The 18,019-nt window shown below is 30.9% G+C and overlaps 1 protein-coding gene across 1 annotated transcript; it reads left to right on the forward strand.

Moving 5' to 3' along the window:
* Positions 1–4,013: 4,013 nt before the first annotated feature.
* Positions 4,014–8,398, forward strand: LOC110603496 (protein RGF1 INDUCIBLE TRANSCRIPTION FACTOR 1). Its single transcript, XM_021741244.2, has 4 exons — positions 4,014–4,619; positions 6,287–6,361; positions 6,445–6,585; positions 7,735–8,398. The coding sequence occupies exons 1-4, from the start codon at positions 4,350–4,352 to the stop codon at positions 8,065–8,067; spliced, it is 819 nt and encodes a 272-aa protein (XP_021596936.1). The 5' UTR covers positions 4,014–4,349; the 3' UTR covers positions 8,068–8,398.
* Positions 8,399–18,019: the final 9,621 nt, after the last annotated feature.

An 18,019-nucleotide genomic window follows, 5' to 3' on the forward strand; every position in this document is an offset into this window, starting at 1 on the left:
TTATGTATGGATTGACTTCGAATATAGGCATTTTCTTTTATATTATTGCCTCCATTGAACAACAAAATAAAGAAATTTTCTTATACAGGAGGCGCTTTTTAATTTTGCCTTCTCTAATATTGGGGTTCATCCTTTTTTTATGTAGTGATGGTTGGGTTTTAATCGGATTTGATGCAACGGAAGGAATAGAAAAATAAAATTTTTCTCCAATATGAATCACGTTTAAACGAAAAAAGTAATAATAATTAAAGAGAAAATAAATACCTTTTATTTTTTTCAGCAAAATACGAGATCAATCGCTTTGGTTGAGTTATTGCAAATCAAAACCATTCAAGTGTCCAATCTCTAACGATATCCACACAGAATAGTAATAAAAAAACTTTATAATAGTTCTAAGGGATTGAGAAGATAAGAGGTTTTAAATGCTAGTTCTTTACCTTTCTTACAAATTCTGAAAGCTCTCAAACGGGTTTCTCATAAGAATCATTTACAGTTTTATAATATGTCTTTTTATACTAAAATCCTAGAATTTAAGTATAATAGTATTTATTTAACAAATTAAATAAATAAATTATAATTATAGTCCAGAACTTTAATAAATAAGTTATATAAATCGTAAATAATTTTAATTAAGTCCTTACTTAATTAATTAAATTAAAATTATAATTCTTTCAAATTGCAGTTTTATCCCAAATGTCAATTTATATACAATTACGTCCTAATTGATTTAACTTTTCATTTTATTTTCTCATTAAATTCTTTTGTGTGACCTTTTAGATTCTAAATATATTAGCAACAAATATAATTAACTAATTAATTAATTTGAAAATCAAAAACATTGTTTAGCAATATTGTTAAGACTATCCAAATATTTGAAATATCAAAAATAGTTTGATTTAACCTTTCAATATATAGTTTGTCAATATAATTAATATCTTTTATCACAAATGTCCCAATTAAATATTTGATGTATATAACATGTCTGTAATCTTAAATCATATTAGTTCTCATTTGGTAACCATTGACCTATTGAATGAAATTCCAAATTACATTTGCTAATTTCATTCTACCTTGCACAACGATTTCATGTTACTAATACATCTATCAATCCTAACTCAATCTCATAAATACCTTTATACCGTTTCTAATACATCCAATTCATCCCCATTTATTACTCATAAACCAAGAACGTGTAAAATGAATCAAAACATAAAAATTCATATATAAAATTATTTATTGATTTCAAGTTGAAGGATTAACTACACAACCACCACTTGAATAATTCATACACACAGGTTATTTTTCATATGAATTTCTCAAGCGGGTTAGTTCAGTACACTTATTCATAAAATAAGCACATACATATTAATTATAAGTATTTTACATGTCTCATACCAGTTGCTTCCTCCAAAAGGAAAAAACATAATATATACTAATATCAACAGCTCTAAGAATTGTTCAATCATGATAAGAATATCGATTAGAAACATTTGAAGACGTTATTTAAATATAATAGAAATTTCATAATTATAATTACACTGTAATTTCCTTTGAAAAGTAATATAGTTTAATAAATTTTATCTTTACTCGAGATTCAATTAAAATAATACTAAAGATGAATAATTATTTTTATAATATTATATTTAAATGCTTAAAATACACGAATAATAATATCTAATTATAACCAATAAATTGACCGTAAGACATATTAGTAACCGTGATAATGAAATTTGTTGAGATTTATGAACTATAATCCTTAAACTCAAATATAATTTTTATTCTATACATCACGATACTTATTAACATATTATAAATTATTCTATATAATTTTGGACATAAATTTAATTTTAATATTTTACTATTGAATTAAATTTATAAATAAAGTCTAAAATTATCGCTCTAAATAAGAGGAATGTCAAATTTTATTTATTAATAATAATATGAATTACATAAATTAAAGCTATTTGAATTAAAATACTTGATTTTAGTCAGATAGTAAAGTATATCGTGAAGTGCATTCAGATCATAAGTTCTTCTCCCAACTCTCACATCCCTATCACTTATAAAGACATACAGTCGAGTGCATCATGAATTCTTCTCCCAATTCTTTCACTCGTATCCCTGGCTTCCTGATATATTATAAAAATAAAAAAAAAGACTTTTCAACTTTGAAATTAAAAAAAGAAAAATATTTTTTTTCCTCAAATTTAATATTGAAACAGACCATACTAGAATAATGTTTAATATAATTATCCCTAGGGAAAATTATGGGAGCCAATGGGTAAAAGGAGGTTGTTATTGGGTGCCCATGTTGGGAAAAAGTTAATGGGGCGCTCAAGCCGAAGACAACGTACAGATTGGTGGCTGTCTTCCCGCCATTTACACCACTCTCCAATGTCTCCATCATACACGTCACCTCCTCTCTCTCTCTCTCTCTTTTATTTATTTTTCTATTTTCACACATTTTTTTTAAGAGGCCCTACCTTTCAATGGGACTGTGTATTTGCCTTTTTTTTTTTTTTTTTCCCTAATTTTCTCCTAGTAATTATAAGCAAACAATTCTTATACACATGCACATATTCAGAAAATAATAGCAAAGTCCATTACTTCTTATCGTCATTAAGCTCAAAATTTGAGTTTTCACAAAAAAGTTGAGTAATTCAACTTATGAAGCTGTATAAAAATTTTGAGAAGTATATTATAATACTAAATTTTTTTACTATAATTGAGATAAAAATTAATAGCTTTCAAATTTAATAATTAAATACTTATTTCATAATATAAAACTTAAAATTTAAATTAAAATAATAATACAATTATCTCTATGATTGTAAATTTTTAATTTGAGTTTCAATTCAAATAAAAAAAGAATCTAACTCCCATTTTAAAATATAAAATTTGAGCTTGTAAATAAATCATCTAAGATTAAATTGTATATGTATTTATAGACTTAATTTAAAAATAAATATATTTAAATAAATTTTAAAAATTTTATATTCTACTCCTTCTATCTCCATTTTTTTTTTAAAAAAAAAATAAGGATCGTTTGACTAGTTTAACCATTGGTGATGATTTTAATTTGAAAATTCATCAATGGTCTCTTGTTACTATTAAATTTTTACTGGATGCTGATAAATTGGAACTTTTATGACCTAGATTAATAAAATAAGGGCTCTATCTTTTTTTTTTTAAAAAAAAAAAAAACACTGTAATTTTGTAGAAAGAGTTAACGATATTTGATAGTTAATTTATTTTAGAGGAAAAATTTTATTTTATATAATTATCATATTTATAATCAGTAAATATTAATTATTAATATTGGTAAAATTTATATGTGATCTATTATAATTAATTTTTAGTAAAATTATTTAATATATAATAATTATGTTTTAAATACTTTTAATTATTTATTCAGTTAATTAGTTTAAAATAATAAATATAATATTTAATTAATTACCACAATTGATTATATATATATATAAATAATGATGACTTATACGATCTTAAAAATAAAGTGCATATTATTTTATTAAAATTTATTAATCTGCATGAAAATTTAATATTTTATTTTAAATTTTTATAAAGTAAATTCATTTTTTTATAATCAATCATATCACCAAATATTAATGAAAAAATTATTAATGATTCTAAATTTATCTTATATTTTTTTATGAAAAATTAGTAAATAAAAAAAAGAATGGTTATTTCAAGCAATAAAAAAAATAAACGCTATAAAATATAAAAATAATAGCAAAACTTTGTAGATAATAAAATAAAGATTATTTTAATTAATATTAATAATAAAAATTCTTTTTTATTAATATTTTTCATAACATATTTTTTTATGAAAATAAATAACACTTTATATAAATTTATAAAATAAAGCATATAATTTTTTATGAAATTTATTTTTTTTCTCGTAGCAAAATAAATTTAATAAATCAAGGAACTTATTAAGCACTGATCTTTAAGTATTTGGCATCCTTTTGAGACAAATTACAGGCACACACACTCTTTCTCTCTCTCTCAAGTTTTTATCTTTTCTGGGTTTTCTTCATTTTCTATCAGAAAGACACATATACTCTCTCTATCTCTCTCCTTATAAAAACGACAAGTAATTTTGGAACCTCCTGAATTTAAATAGAGTAAGGTATGCTACATACACATTGGCATACTAGGAGGAAGAACCTTTTATGTTCATAGCAGTAGGGTTTTGTGTTTTTCATTTGAGCATTTCAAGCATCTCTCTCTCTCTTTTTCTCTCTCTTAATTTTTAGACACTAGTTTTTTAGCCAATACTCTCATATATACAATTACAAGTTCCAAGAAAGACAAGAGACCAAGTAGAAATGGTCAGAGAGAATAGGTACAGCACATCATCAAGAGGTGGTGGAAATGGTGGAGGAGCAGCTGGTGGTGATGGTGGTGCTGAGTTGATGATGAGTAATAATACCGTTAAGCCTGCATGGCTAGAGGGATTGATGGCGGAGACATTCTTTGGTGGTTGTGGGGTCCATGAGAATCGAAGGAAGAATGAGAAGAACATCTTTTGCTTGCTCTGTTGCCTTAGTATCTGTCCTCACTGCCTCCCTTCTCATCGCTCTCACCCTCTTCTCCAGGTTTATAACACACCTACCTGTGCATGTAAACTCAAATTGGATATAGTTTTCTCTGGGTTTTGATTTTTCTTGATCTTTTTCTTAACTTTTTCAAGTTTTTTTCCTTCTTTTTGATGTCTTTTTGAGTTTCTCGTCTTTAATTCTTCACTGGGTATTTCTAATTTCTTTGAATTTTACAACCCATGATATCCTTTATTTTCTCTTCTTTTCTCCTGCAATTTTTGTTTCTTGTTGCCTTCTTTTCTCGACTCTTTCCTAACACAATCAATAATACCCATATAATTCATATACAGTTTTAAACAGTACAAGTCTTTTTCTTTAACCCCTTATTCTTCAGATTTTCTTTCACACTGTCTTGTAATTGCTTGTCTTTCTTAATTCTCTTGTGGGTCTTTGAAAATTCTTTAAAGTAGTTCACAATCATTAGTTCTACGGTGGGTTTATACAATTTTCTTTTCCTTCCTTTTCTTTTGGGTGTTAGGGAATTTTCTTTTATAAACTAAAATTTACTGTGGAATCTCTATTGTCTACAGTTCCTTGGTTTTGATTCAAAACTGCTTTCTGAAGAATTCCACGAAAGTTTTTGCTGCTTCTGGATATAATTAGCAACGGTTTTTCCCTTAAATTTCCTGATTTTCAGTCATGCTTACATATCTTTTATATTTCCTGTCGTAGTTACTGTTGATTTGCTTCTGCTTCTTTATGATCTTAATCTTGATCATTTATAATTCTTCAGTTGTTTCCCTCTTAGCACAAGGCCTTCAGAGACTCTCTATGGAGAAAAATCTTTGAAGCCGTTGAGCTGAAAATCTAGAATACTTCTGCTGAATTTCTTTAACATAATTATTGCTTCTTGAAAAATACTGACGATTCTTTCCACAATTTATGAAATTCTTTCTTCTAAGCTCTCATAATTTCCTTTTTGTTTCCTCTCATCTTTTTTCTTTTAAAAATTTTTATGTCATATACACATTTAGAAGACATGTTTCGTCATTTTCATCTAAACAAATTATTTTTCTATTGGGGAGAGTTTATTTTGCCTTTCCTTTTACATGATTGTTTCCATTAAGAATTTTGAATTCAAGATTTTTTTAAAAAAAATAAAAGTTTCTATTTATTTTAAATATATATGATATTCTATAAACGGATTATCATGTCTCCCCTGATTCCCACCTTTTGGATTTGGTCTGTTTCCCTTATATGGAAGATTTATTTTCTATCCATTTACCCTGCAAAGGTTCTCACCTGTTGCTTTCAAAGAAAGTGAAAGTTTGACCATATTTTTCTTACTACTTATTTTATAATTCATTATTTTCAAAAAATTTCAATTTCATAATTTATTCTCCCGTCAGTTCATTTATTTTTTTCTTCCTATCATGAGAGGTTGGTTGCCTAACCTTTTCACCTAATATTTCAACCTGGAAGTGGTGAACTTTCTTAACATCACTTTCATGAAGTAATTGCAGACATCTACCCTATACATGCTGTAATTCACGTGTACATATGCCAGGAAGTTGCTTTGTCCTGAGCTTCATTAGATCTTGTTATTCTTCAACCTTGTATGGTAAAATTCAATTCCAGAGGCTTAAGCAATTTGCGGTTAGTGGGTAATTTCTTGTTAGGAACTTTTGGATTGTCCTGATTGATGTTTCTGATTTCATGTGAAGGTGAGAAGATACGTTTATCATGATGTTGTTAGACTGGAGGATCTTGAGAAGCTTATTGAGTGTTCTTATATTCAGGTACTTGTAGCTAATAGTTTTGTTGAAGATGATTAAGCAAGTGATGAGCATTGTTATGATAATTATCTCATTATTTTTGGCAGCCCTATACTATAAACAGTGCTAAAGTGATATTCTTGAATCAGAGGCCTCAGTCAAGGTCTTGTAAGGGCTCTGCCAATGTATGCTTCACTTGTGACAGGATTCTTCAAGAGCCATTCCACTTCTGTTCTCTTTCATGCAAGGTCCATTTCAACTCCTTTGAATAGTTGTTTTAATTGGTTTTGGTCCTTGACCTGTAATTGTCATTTTTTTATTGCAGTTCTAGCAAATACATTCTCTTTTGAGTATTTTCTTTATTCATTTGAATTTTCATAAAGTTCCTAGTTCATTGTGACATTAACAGCTCTCTCTTTCTCTCTCTTTCTCTGATTTGTTTTTGGAATTTTATAAGCACTCTCTCTTTCTCTCTCTGACTGTGTCCCTGAGTGTTTCAATTATTGGATTCCTACCTTTGAGCTTTGCTTAAGGGCATGGACTCATCTCTCGAACTGCAAGATCACAAGTTTTAACCATGGTCAGACCCAATTAGCCTCCCCCTCCCAAAAAAAAAAAAAAAAAACACATTCTTTTTCTTTGTTTTCATTTTCAGTGTTTCTGTGTTGGTCATCTCAATCATGGTTTTAAAACAAGGGCAATTTTTACAGGCTTTTAGGCACTGTATGCCCATTATTTATAGGAAAAAAAGCAGGTGCAACTGTAGTTACACTGGTTACTTAACGGTAATGGTCCATTACTAATGTCGCCTTCCTTTTTGTTCTAGTTTTTAGGGGCTGCTCATGACATTTTCTTTTTGTTCAAGGGTTTTGGGGAGTTTAGGTTCTCTCACATTTCTCTCAACTTTTTCTTTTGTCGTTTGGTATTAAGGAGAGGGAGAGGGGGAAGGGAATCGAGCATTCCTGGTCACCGGGGATTTCCAAATATGCCTTGCCAACCCATCCAGTGGGTGGTAGGCCATTTCTCTCAACTTTCAATCTAAAATTTTCCATCTTTTGCACAAATCCTTCACTTCTTGTGCTAAGACGATCAATTAGGGGAGTTTTATTTGAAGTAATGTCTTTATTTGCTGCATTTACTCGTGTTATTTAGTTGTGAATCTTATTTTTATTCGAATGTATAACTTTTATGAACTTCACAAATTAGTTTTAAAACATTAGCATGGCCAATTATTAGGTTAGGTTCATTACAGACATGTACCCTTTATTTGCGATTGCGATTTAGATCCATGTCTCCATTAGAAGTGTAAGGTGTAAACTTTATTTGCGGGTTATCAAATCTTTCAATGAAAACCCAGGTTGATTTTTTCCATATGATGACTTGACATGAAAACACAGGTTGATCACTTGGTGGAACAAGGGGAGGATCTCTCTGCTATTCTATACAGAATTGATGAATCTGAGTTTGCATTTTCACAATTAGAAGGATTGAGAATGGACAGCTCTGAGGTCATTGATGATGATAGTCACATTACCCCTAACTTCATTCTAGAGGACCAAGATCAATTCAAGGGCTCATCATGCTCCAATGACACCATGGGCAGTTCTGGAATTTCCAAGGAGTCTGAGGTTGTGAAAAGGAAGAAGAAAGGAAGTGGCTTCCTCCCAGGGTTTGTACTCTCATTGAGCAGCAGAAGAAAGGGCGCCCCGCATAGGGCTCCTCTTTCTTGAATAATGTTCAGAAAAATTCACATTAAAAAAAAAAAATCTGAGTTTCCTTATTAATAATATATTATATATATATCAAAGTTTAATTTGTTTATCGGCATTAGGGTCGGCTCGCTTGGGTTCGGTTTCGATTAAACTTAGCATTATGCTTCTTTATTTTCTTAATTATGATCCTAAATTTTCATGTTGCACTTCCATTACTGACCTTTAAGTGGTTGTATGGAGAGACTATCTTGGAAACTAGCTAGGCTCGTTGCTCCACTAGTTTTGTATGATGTAATGGAACTTGCACACATGTGTTATTCGCATAATTTATTGCTTCCCCTTTCAATTTCTTGTCTTTTCTCGTATCTGATGTAATGACTTTTTTTATTTTTCAATGTCCTTATATCAAATCTTTCCAAAATCATCCAAATATTTAGTTTAATTAAACTAAAAATTTGAGCCAAGCTTTATTTTTCTCTGAAGAAGCCAAGCAAGTTGGATAATCTTGAAACTTGAACAATATTATAAAATAATAAAAGGAATTAGAGTTGGAGAAAGGATATACACAAGGAGCACTTATAAAAGACAAAGTGCAGGTGGTCACGCATGAACCATTGCTGTGGTTATTTTTGATATAGTACGGTACCTGTGAATTTCAAGTTTACAACAGACAAAAAAACACAGTCAAGACAAAAAAAATAAAAAAACTGAGCGCCACCGCCACCGGCCACCACCTCTTCACCACCATCACCGCTTTTTTTTTTTTTTTGTGAAATGGACCATCACCGCTTCTTACCCCTGTCCTTTATCAAGAATGAATATTGTGGAGCATATAATCAAGGGAGAACTCAGATTAAAAGACTGGGTTCAGATTTAAGTTGTCATAGGATTATTATTCATTAATAAAAATTTATAAAGAAATTAAATTAAAAAAAAAGTCAATATTCATTAAGAAGATCAACATAATAACCGTAAAAACTAAATAATAACAATAAAATTACTACTAAAATAAATATTCGTTTGTTTTCCTAATTATGAGCAGAAATTTAAAAAAAAATAAAAGAAAAAAGCAGCTGTTATAATCATGTTCTTTAACAATATATCTGAATTCTATTTATCCAATTAACAAAAATTGCAAGTCTAGCGCAAATACTAATTTCCCAAACTATAAAAATACTTTATACTCTAAGTTTCAAGTAAAGACTATTAATTAAAAGATAAAAATATAATAATGATGTTATGAGATTCGTTTAAAATAGGCAATTAACTGCTATTATAATTATAATAAAATTATATGGTAAAAATCTTATAAAATTTATATGCGGTTTTATCGGTAAAAAACGAATACCTAAACGCTTTAGTGAAACTCAGGTCCATAGATTCATCTCTCAACTTTAGGATAAAAGTCTACAAGAAAGGTATCATTAACAATTACAGTCCAACGTATTTCTCTTATATCGATTACAGTATTCTTGATCAATTAGCCGCTAAAGATCTCTTATCAATAAGTCAGTTAAATTATTGTCAGATTATAAGAAAATATTATATTTATTCTTACCTTCTTACGGTATAAATAAAAAAGGACTATAAAAATAAACGTATACTATTCTCTCATACTAATACTGAGTTTTAAATATTATATTCACTCTTTTCTTTCTTTTTTTATTAATTTGAATATTGGAGCGCCTACCGTAAATGTCAATCACTTCACATTTTTTATCATATATCTTGTAAGTAAACCAATTATTGTACAATCATCTTCCAACCACATCATCAATTTTTTTATGCAACGGTAATTATTATCTTGTTTTATTCTTTTAAAATTATAAAGCCTTCTAAATAAATATTCAGAGTTTACAATAATTACTATTATTTTATGTAATTTTTTAAAAATATTTTTAGCATAACACTATCTCAAATTCCATAAATTTATTATCACCATTATTATAATTATTAATACAATTATTTGTATTACTATTGTAGAGCAAAAAGTCAAATTACACTATATCTAATTTTTTCTAAAAAATTAAAGAGGTTTTTTTGGGATAATATTAAAGAGGCTGAGAATCCACTTATGTTGCCTAAACTATAAAGTGTAGTACAATACTGTAAATTAAAAGCAAGGGAGCCAATTGCCCGAATAATACCGTGCGTTCGCCCTCCATATAATTATACCAAGCTCACATCTGATTTAATTTAATTATTTGTTCTGAATGTAGAAACTTTCAATTTTTTTTATTTTTTTATTTCACACTAATTTGTAATATAACAAAATTTTTGAGAATGTACCAAATTAATATACAAATATCGTATTATTTAAAATTATTATAATTATTAAATGACCTCTGGACTTTTATCACTCGAGCTAAGCAGAATCCTAGAGAAAAAAATAGACTCAAACCCTAATAGACTCCATTGAGCAAACCGATCCATCATCACGCCATCCAACCCGTAACCAAAGCAAGCTGGACTAATTCTGAGCTTGGATTCATTAGAGAAAAGCCTAATTCGGTGACGGAACAGGAAGTAAGAGAGCAGATCCAGTTACCTCGCAGCCCTATCAACATGCACACCGAAGAAAAATTAAATGATTGTTTGACAGAAATAAATACGCTGATATATCCGTACATATGAATTTATGCGATAGGGACATGTGACACTATAGATAGCAGTTATGTATCACTAGAGAATAAAAAAAAAAGAATAAAAAAGAAATATGTGTTTCCTCATAAAAAGTTTAGACACCCTTATAATTCCATTCTCTTAATTTTAGAACATTAGGTGTTATATAAAATCAATGAACTTATTTAATTTTATAGCATATTAATCTTTATTAATTTAGTGTATATAAATTCGACAAAATATAAAAAAATCTTCTTAATATATGTTAAAAAATTATCATATATATATGACTCATATATATATAGCTGAGTAATTCAGTGGCAAGGACATGAAATTTTTGGGTATTAGAAAAGACATAAACGTATTTGCGAATGTTAAGGAATATTTGGAGTTTTTTTTAGATGTTCCAAAAAATGTTGATTAAAATAGTAATAATATTTTGATTTTCATATATTTTATATTCCTCTATATGTGTGTTTGTATTTTGGGAAGAGAAGAGACATAAAACATGACTTTCAAGGAGAGTACAGAGGATTGGGAGTATTCCTAGGAGCTGTCCAATACCCATACACAGTTGGAAAGGCTCATTCCTATAATTTATAATTGAATTTTTATTTTTTTTTTTAAATTAATAGAATTTCATTGAAAGCCAATGTTTATATAGAGAGCCCAAGACTTATATGCTAAAATTAAAATTAACCATTGTAGCATTAAGGGTCTCTAAGGCCCAAAAGTGAGAAGATTCAAATAACCACCAAATGCTAAAGACTCTACCTGATTGACAGCCCCCCACTAATAGAACAACCCCCTATTCTCATGAGGAACCTGCCTGAAGATCAATATGTTTCTTTCTACCCACAAGAAATATAGAACAACATTTAAAGCCACTTTTTTCACATTTGACAGTAGGTTTTTCCTAGCAATTCTTTTAGAGAACCATCTGACTTATATTCTCCATCCTAGTTGATGCCTGTACACTCCATATCTATGTAAAATGAACCTTCATACCTCATCAGAAAAAGGGCATTGAAAGCAGAGATGGTCTATAGTCTTCTCATGTTTTTGACAGAAGCAATACAATAGGTCAGGAGCTAATCCCCACCTCGCTGGTCCAGCTTTAATAGCTAATTTACCATGGATCGCTAACCATGTCACAAAGTTATGCCTTGGGACTACTCAATTTCCCTAGACCAACTTCCAACTACTGATCATGCTTCCTTTCATTCTCAAAGACTGCCATGCACTTGCTACAGTTTATCTTCCAGCAAGAGATAACTTCCATGTTACTGAGTCTTCTTGGTCTTCCAGAATCTTATATCCCTGATATCATTCTAGAAAAAGTCCATCACATTTTCAATAGGATCGGGATTCTCTAAGAGCCATTCCTCCATAAGTCTGACATTGGTATGCTTGGGTACACAATGTAGGATACCTATCAACTAAACTCATTCGCGCTATCCATAGGCCATGCCAAAAGGAAAATTCTCCTCTTACCATTTTACAGGAAAAATACCCTTTGAAAGCCGTTCTCATCTTAACTAAACTACTCTGTGCACAACTAGCATCAATTGGTTTGGTGATTCCCAAAAGCTCACTCTTTTCATTTTTTTTCACAACCTAAGTTGCCCACAAGGATGCTTTGGAGCTTATCAATTCCCAAATGTGCCTGCCCACTGCAGTTTGTTCCAAGCCAAAAAGGTCTTTTACACCTAAAACCCCTCAACTTTTGGTTTGTAGACTTTCTCCTATGCCACCACTCCCTTTCTAGCTACTTCAGAAGTCCCATTCCACAGAAAGTTTCTATACTTCTTGTCAATATCCTTGATTACTGTTTTTGGTAATATAAAGACACAACACCAATACACATGAATGCTTCTTAATACATAATTTACCAATTGAAGTCTACCTGCATCTGAAAGATGTTTAGTAGCCCATGATTCAATTCTGAAAGTAATTCTCCCTACTAATCTTTGACAATTTCATTCTTTAAGTTGGTAGCGACAAGAGGCAGTCCAAGATAGGTGACAGGTAAGCTGCTCTCTCTAAAATTTAATTGCAAAATCTAGTCTTTAGTAGTTGCCTCAACTGTAGCCTGGTAAATAAAACTTTTTTTTGTTTCATTCACTTATAACCGAGAGACTGCTTTGAAATGCTTTAATGCCTCACTAAGACTCATAATAGATTTAATATCTCCATTGCAGAACATAAATAAATCATCAGCAAATCACAAGTGATTTATCTTTAGATCCTTATGGAACTAAAAACTGTTAGGCAGGCTAGTACTCAAATATCTTGACAAGTCTTCCATTGCTAAGACAAATAATAAAGGGGACATGAGGCCCGCCTATCTGAGCCTTCTTTTCCTAGGGAAAAACCCCTCCACGTAGCCATTAACCACGATTTGATAACCAAGGTGATCTTACACATTTCATAACCCAGTCCACAAACTTCTAAGGAAATTGCAGACCTAACACCATCTTCTTTATAAAATCCTATTGCATAGTATCATACGCCTTCCTTAAATCTATCTTCATTGCACAACTAGATCTCTCATCCCCCTATGATAATTCCTAACTAATTCATGTGCTAATACTGTATTATCAAGAATCCTTTTTCCAGGGATAAATGCAGACAGTGCATGATTAGTAATTCTATTTAACGCCTCTCCCCATTCTCCTAGTAATGACTTTAGTTATTGCTTTATACAAGATAGTGTAACATGCTATAAGCATAAAGTTTATGAGGCCAGTAGGTTTAGGTACCTAGGGAATAATTGTAAGTGTGGTTGCATTAACTGGCTTTGACATCTTCCCTTGCTCAAAGAATTCTTTCACAGCCTCAATCACATCCTTTCCAACTATGTTGCAAGATTTCTTGAAAAAAAATTGTTGTAGTCATTAATACCAGGAGCTTTGGGTTAGAATAATGTATCCTAGAGCCATATCTCAAGTTTGTAATTTGCAAATCTTATTTCTATATGGTAATAAAATAACTGTTGACTAATGAGAAGATCTATAGGATATAATTGCAAAGATCAAGGGCTGATCTCATGCCATATTTTAGGCTAAATTATAGGACATAATTATAGAGATTTGATTCCTTATAATTTCTTTTTTATGTATAAATTAGAGTGCACATAACTTGTAAAGATAACTTTTTACAGCAATAAAACTCTCAAATTCTTCATCGTATAAGAGATTTGCCAACATTATTTGGTATAAGTATTCCCGGTACTGTTCACAAAGTTAGGATTTTTATAGATCAAGTTTCTACGTGACATTAGAGAGGGAGTTGATCGACACCACCCATACCAGGCGAGAATCCATTAGATTTTCGACCTATTCCCAATGATGCGGTGCTATTCCGACCACACGCATGAGCTCATGTGCCACCACAAGGTTCAACACCCTTCTCTATGCACCAGCTCATGGATCACTCTTTGACGCTCTTTTCCGACAGTGCTCCTTTTGGGCAATCTCCCCATCACATCGCGCCTCTGATCAGCCTTGACCCGTATTTTTTTTGCCCGTGAACAATAAATTTCTCTCCATTAGTAGCAATTTATTCCCTTTTCCTTTACAAAAAAAGGAGGTTTTTGGCTCCTTGAAATGGTAGACAAGAATATGACTAATGTGAGTAATGTAAAGACTTCTAATTCTTTTGTTTTGTCTCTTGATACTGCTCTATGGAGTATTAGTTCTAGTGCAAATAGACACATGATGGGCTCTTTTACAGGCTTTTTTAATTATCTCCCATGTCTATAAAAGAATACTGTCAGAATAGTAAATTGTTATTTCACTCCTATCTCTGCAATCGGTTCTATTATTTGTACTTCAAATATCAAGCTATCCTCTATTCTTCATTTTCCTTGTTTCTCTTTTAATCTTTTATCTGTTAGTGCACTCACCAAAGGACTTAACTGTAAAATTAAATTTTTTCTTGACCATCGTATTATTCAAGACCTTTAAATTGAGAAGAGAATTGGCAATAATAGACTGTATGATGGTTGATATATATTGGAAGGGAATCCAATTTTTGGTTCATCCCAAGCTCTTTTTGGTGACAATAAGGATGTCAAACACAAAATCATATAATGGAATAGATGGTTAGGACATCCATCTTTTATGTTTTAGAAAAACTTTATCTTGGCTTATTCTCTAAGACACGGTTTGGTTCTTTATTTTGTGATGCTTGTCAGTATACTAAGCATATAAGAAACTATTATCTTGTGATTAATAATAGGAATATAATCTCTTGTACGACTATCCATTATGATATTTGGGGACCTACACATTCCTTATCTAGTAGTCACTGGTTTGTTACTTTTATTGATTGTTGCGCCTGAGTGACTTGGGTTTATTTGATAAAGACAAAAAGTGATATGTTTTCTTGCTTTCAATTTTTTCACAAGATAGTTTATACTCAATTTAATGATAAGATAAAAGTTTTGAGAACGGATAATGGCATATAGTACATGAGAGTTGTTTTTCTGCTTATTTGAATCTAATGGATATTACATTGAACTAATTGTCCTTACACTAGTGTGCAAAATGGTGTTACTGAAAGAACAAATAGGCATCTCTTAGAAGTAGCCAGGTCTCTCCTTTTTTATCATGAATTTTTCAAAAACCTATTAGGGTGATGCAATCTTAGTCGCAGCCTATCTCATTAATAGAATGCCTCTCAAAACTCTAGCATTTAAAAGCCCTTTAGAGGTGTTATAAGGAAAAAATACTTATATTGTTCCATTGAAGGTGTTTGGGTTCACGTATTTTATTCATGCTAGGACAGGCGGAAAGCTAGATCCAAGGGCTTTTAAATGTGTGTTTGTTGATTACTTGTCCATATAGAAGGGTTACAAGTGTTACCACCCTCCATCTAGAAAATACTTTGTCAGTATGAATGTTACATTTAGAGAGACTGAACCTTACTTCAATACTACCCCATCACCTCTTAAGAGGGAAGATAATGAGAGAGAAGAGATAATTCCTAGTCTTATAACTTTAGAGCACTTTACTCAAGAGGAGACTACTATATAGGGGGAGGCTATTATTGATCAGGGAGAGATGATTGGATGTTTAGATAAACTAGATTGAAATAGATACTCAATAAGAGACAACATAGAAGCAGAAAAAGTCATTGTGAAGCCTACTCAGTATCAAGAATCTTTCTCTTCTCCATCTGGTGAGTTATATCTAATCCTTGAGCCCATTGATGATCTAAATAGACCATTGCTCTAAGAAAAGGAGTTAGGTTGTGTACAAAACACTCTATTTCTAACTTTCTCTCTTATGATTCATTGTTTCCATCCTATAGAGTTTTTACTTTGTCTATTTTCTCTATGTCTATCCCATAGAATTGGAAGGAAGCTCTCAAAGATTCTAAGTGGAAAGGAGCAATGGTTGAAGAACTACAAGCCTTGGCCAAAAATGAGACTTGGAATTTGGTGTCTCTTCCACTTGAAAAAAATACAGTTAGTTACAAATGGATATTCACTATAAAACACAAAACTGATGGCTCAATTGAAAGATTCAAGGTCATATTGATTGCTAAGGGATTCACTCGGACTTATGGAGTAGATTAATAGTAAACATTTGCTGCTATTGCTAAAATGAACTCAATCAGAGTCTTATTATCTTGTGCTGCTAATCTGGATTGGGACTTCAACAATTTGATATTATTTATCAAACATCATGAGGGTAAAATCATTCTTCTTATAATATATATTGATGACATAGTTTTGATAAGAGATGATAGAGAAAAAATGGCTCGGTTGAAGAAGCTTTTCGCTCAGGAATTTGAGATAAAAAAATCTAAGAAAACTTTAGTATTTCCTGGAAATTAAGGTTTTCAGATCAAAAAAGGAAATCTTTATTTTTCAGAGGAAGTATATTCTGGATCTCCTTGAAGAGATTGTATGTTAGGCAACAAACTAGCAAAGTCTCCTATCGAGAGCAATCACAAGCTACAAGTAGGGATTGGTGAGTCTGTGGATATCGGTGGGTACTAGAGATTGGTGGGGAGATTAGTTTATCTCTCATACACTCGACTAGACATTGTATATGCAATCAGCTTAGTAAGTCAGTTTATGCATGATCCTCACAACTCACATATGCAAGCTATTTTCTGCATTCTGCGATACCTGAAGTCTGCCCCTGGGAAAGGTCTCCTTTTCTTCAAATATAGTCACCTTCAAGTAGAAGCCTTTACAAATGCAGATTGGGCTAGATCACCTGGTGATAGGAGATCAGCCTCTGATTACTGCACACTAATGGGAGAAAATCTTGTTATTTGAAGAAGCAAGAAGCAAGAAGCAAAGTATTGTTGCTCGGTCAAGTGCTGAAACCGAGTATAGAGCAATGGCTCAAGGAGAATGCGAACTTTTGTAGTTGCAAAGATTATTAGAGGAATTGAAATTGTTAAAACATGGCAAATCACTCCTATACTGTTATAACAAAATCACCATCAATATTACTCAATACTCGGTTCAACATAATCTAATAAAGCACATAGAGATTGATTGGCACTTCATTAAAAAATAATAATAATAGATGGTGCCTTGAATTTAGTCCATGCGACTTCTGACAAGTAGCTAGCTGATGTGTTCACTAAAGTGCTTAATAATAAGACCTACCACAATCTAGTTTGTAAATTGGATTTTTGTGATATCTATGCACCAACTTAAGGGGGAATGTTGACTAATGAGAAGATCTTTAGGATATAATTACAAAGATTAAGGACTAATCTCATGCCATATTTTAGGATAAATTATAGGCATAATTGTAGAGATTTTATTCCTTATAATTCCCTTATTAGCTTTAATTCTTTATGTATAAATTAGAGTGCACATAGCTTGTAAAGAAAACTTTCTACAACAATAGAACTCTCAAATTCTTCAATAAGACATTTTATTGAATTCAGAGTTCTTTTAATGTATTGTTAATCTATTAGCTTATGTTAGTAACACTATTTTAAGGGTTGATAATATGACTAATGGTTATTACTAGTACACAGGCTATAAATATATCATAATAGTGGATGCTGCACTAGAACTAAACCATTTAGAAAATTTGTCACCTCTTTATATCCCTGTGGATCAGTATATGATATTGATAAAAGCATAATAGTGAGTCTCATGCTATATGACTTGTGATGTCTAGATAGATGAAGTTGGCACTTATGAGATAAGTAGGTCAAACATATAATACTTAGATAATAGACACATGGAGTTTATTCTTGTCAATTTTCGGTTCTTAGTCCATACTCATGCATATAGTTTCTAGACATGAGATAACCATGTTATCTCATGTATAAATAGTCTAAGTTTAATACCACTCGTACAATATAT

This window comes from Manihot esculenta, chromosome 16 (assembly GCF_001659605.2).
Source record: "Manihot esculenta cultivar AM560-2 chromosome 16, M.esculenta_v8, whole genome shotgun sequence".
NCBI classification, from domain to species: Eukaryota; Viridiplantae; Streptophyta; class Magnoliopsida; order Malpighiales; family Euphorbiaceae; genus Manihot; species Manihot esculenta.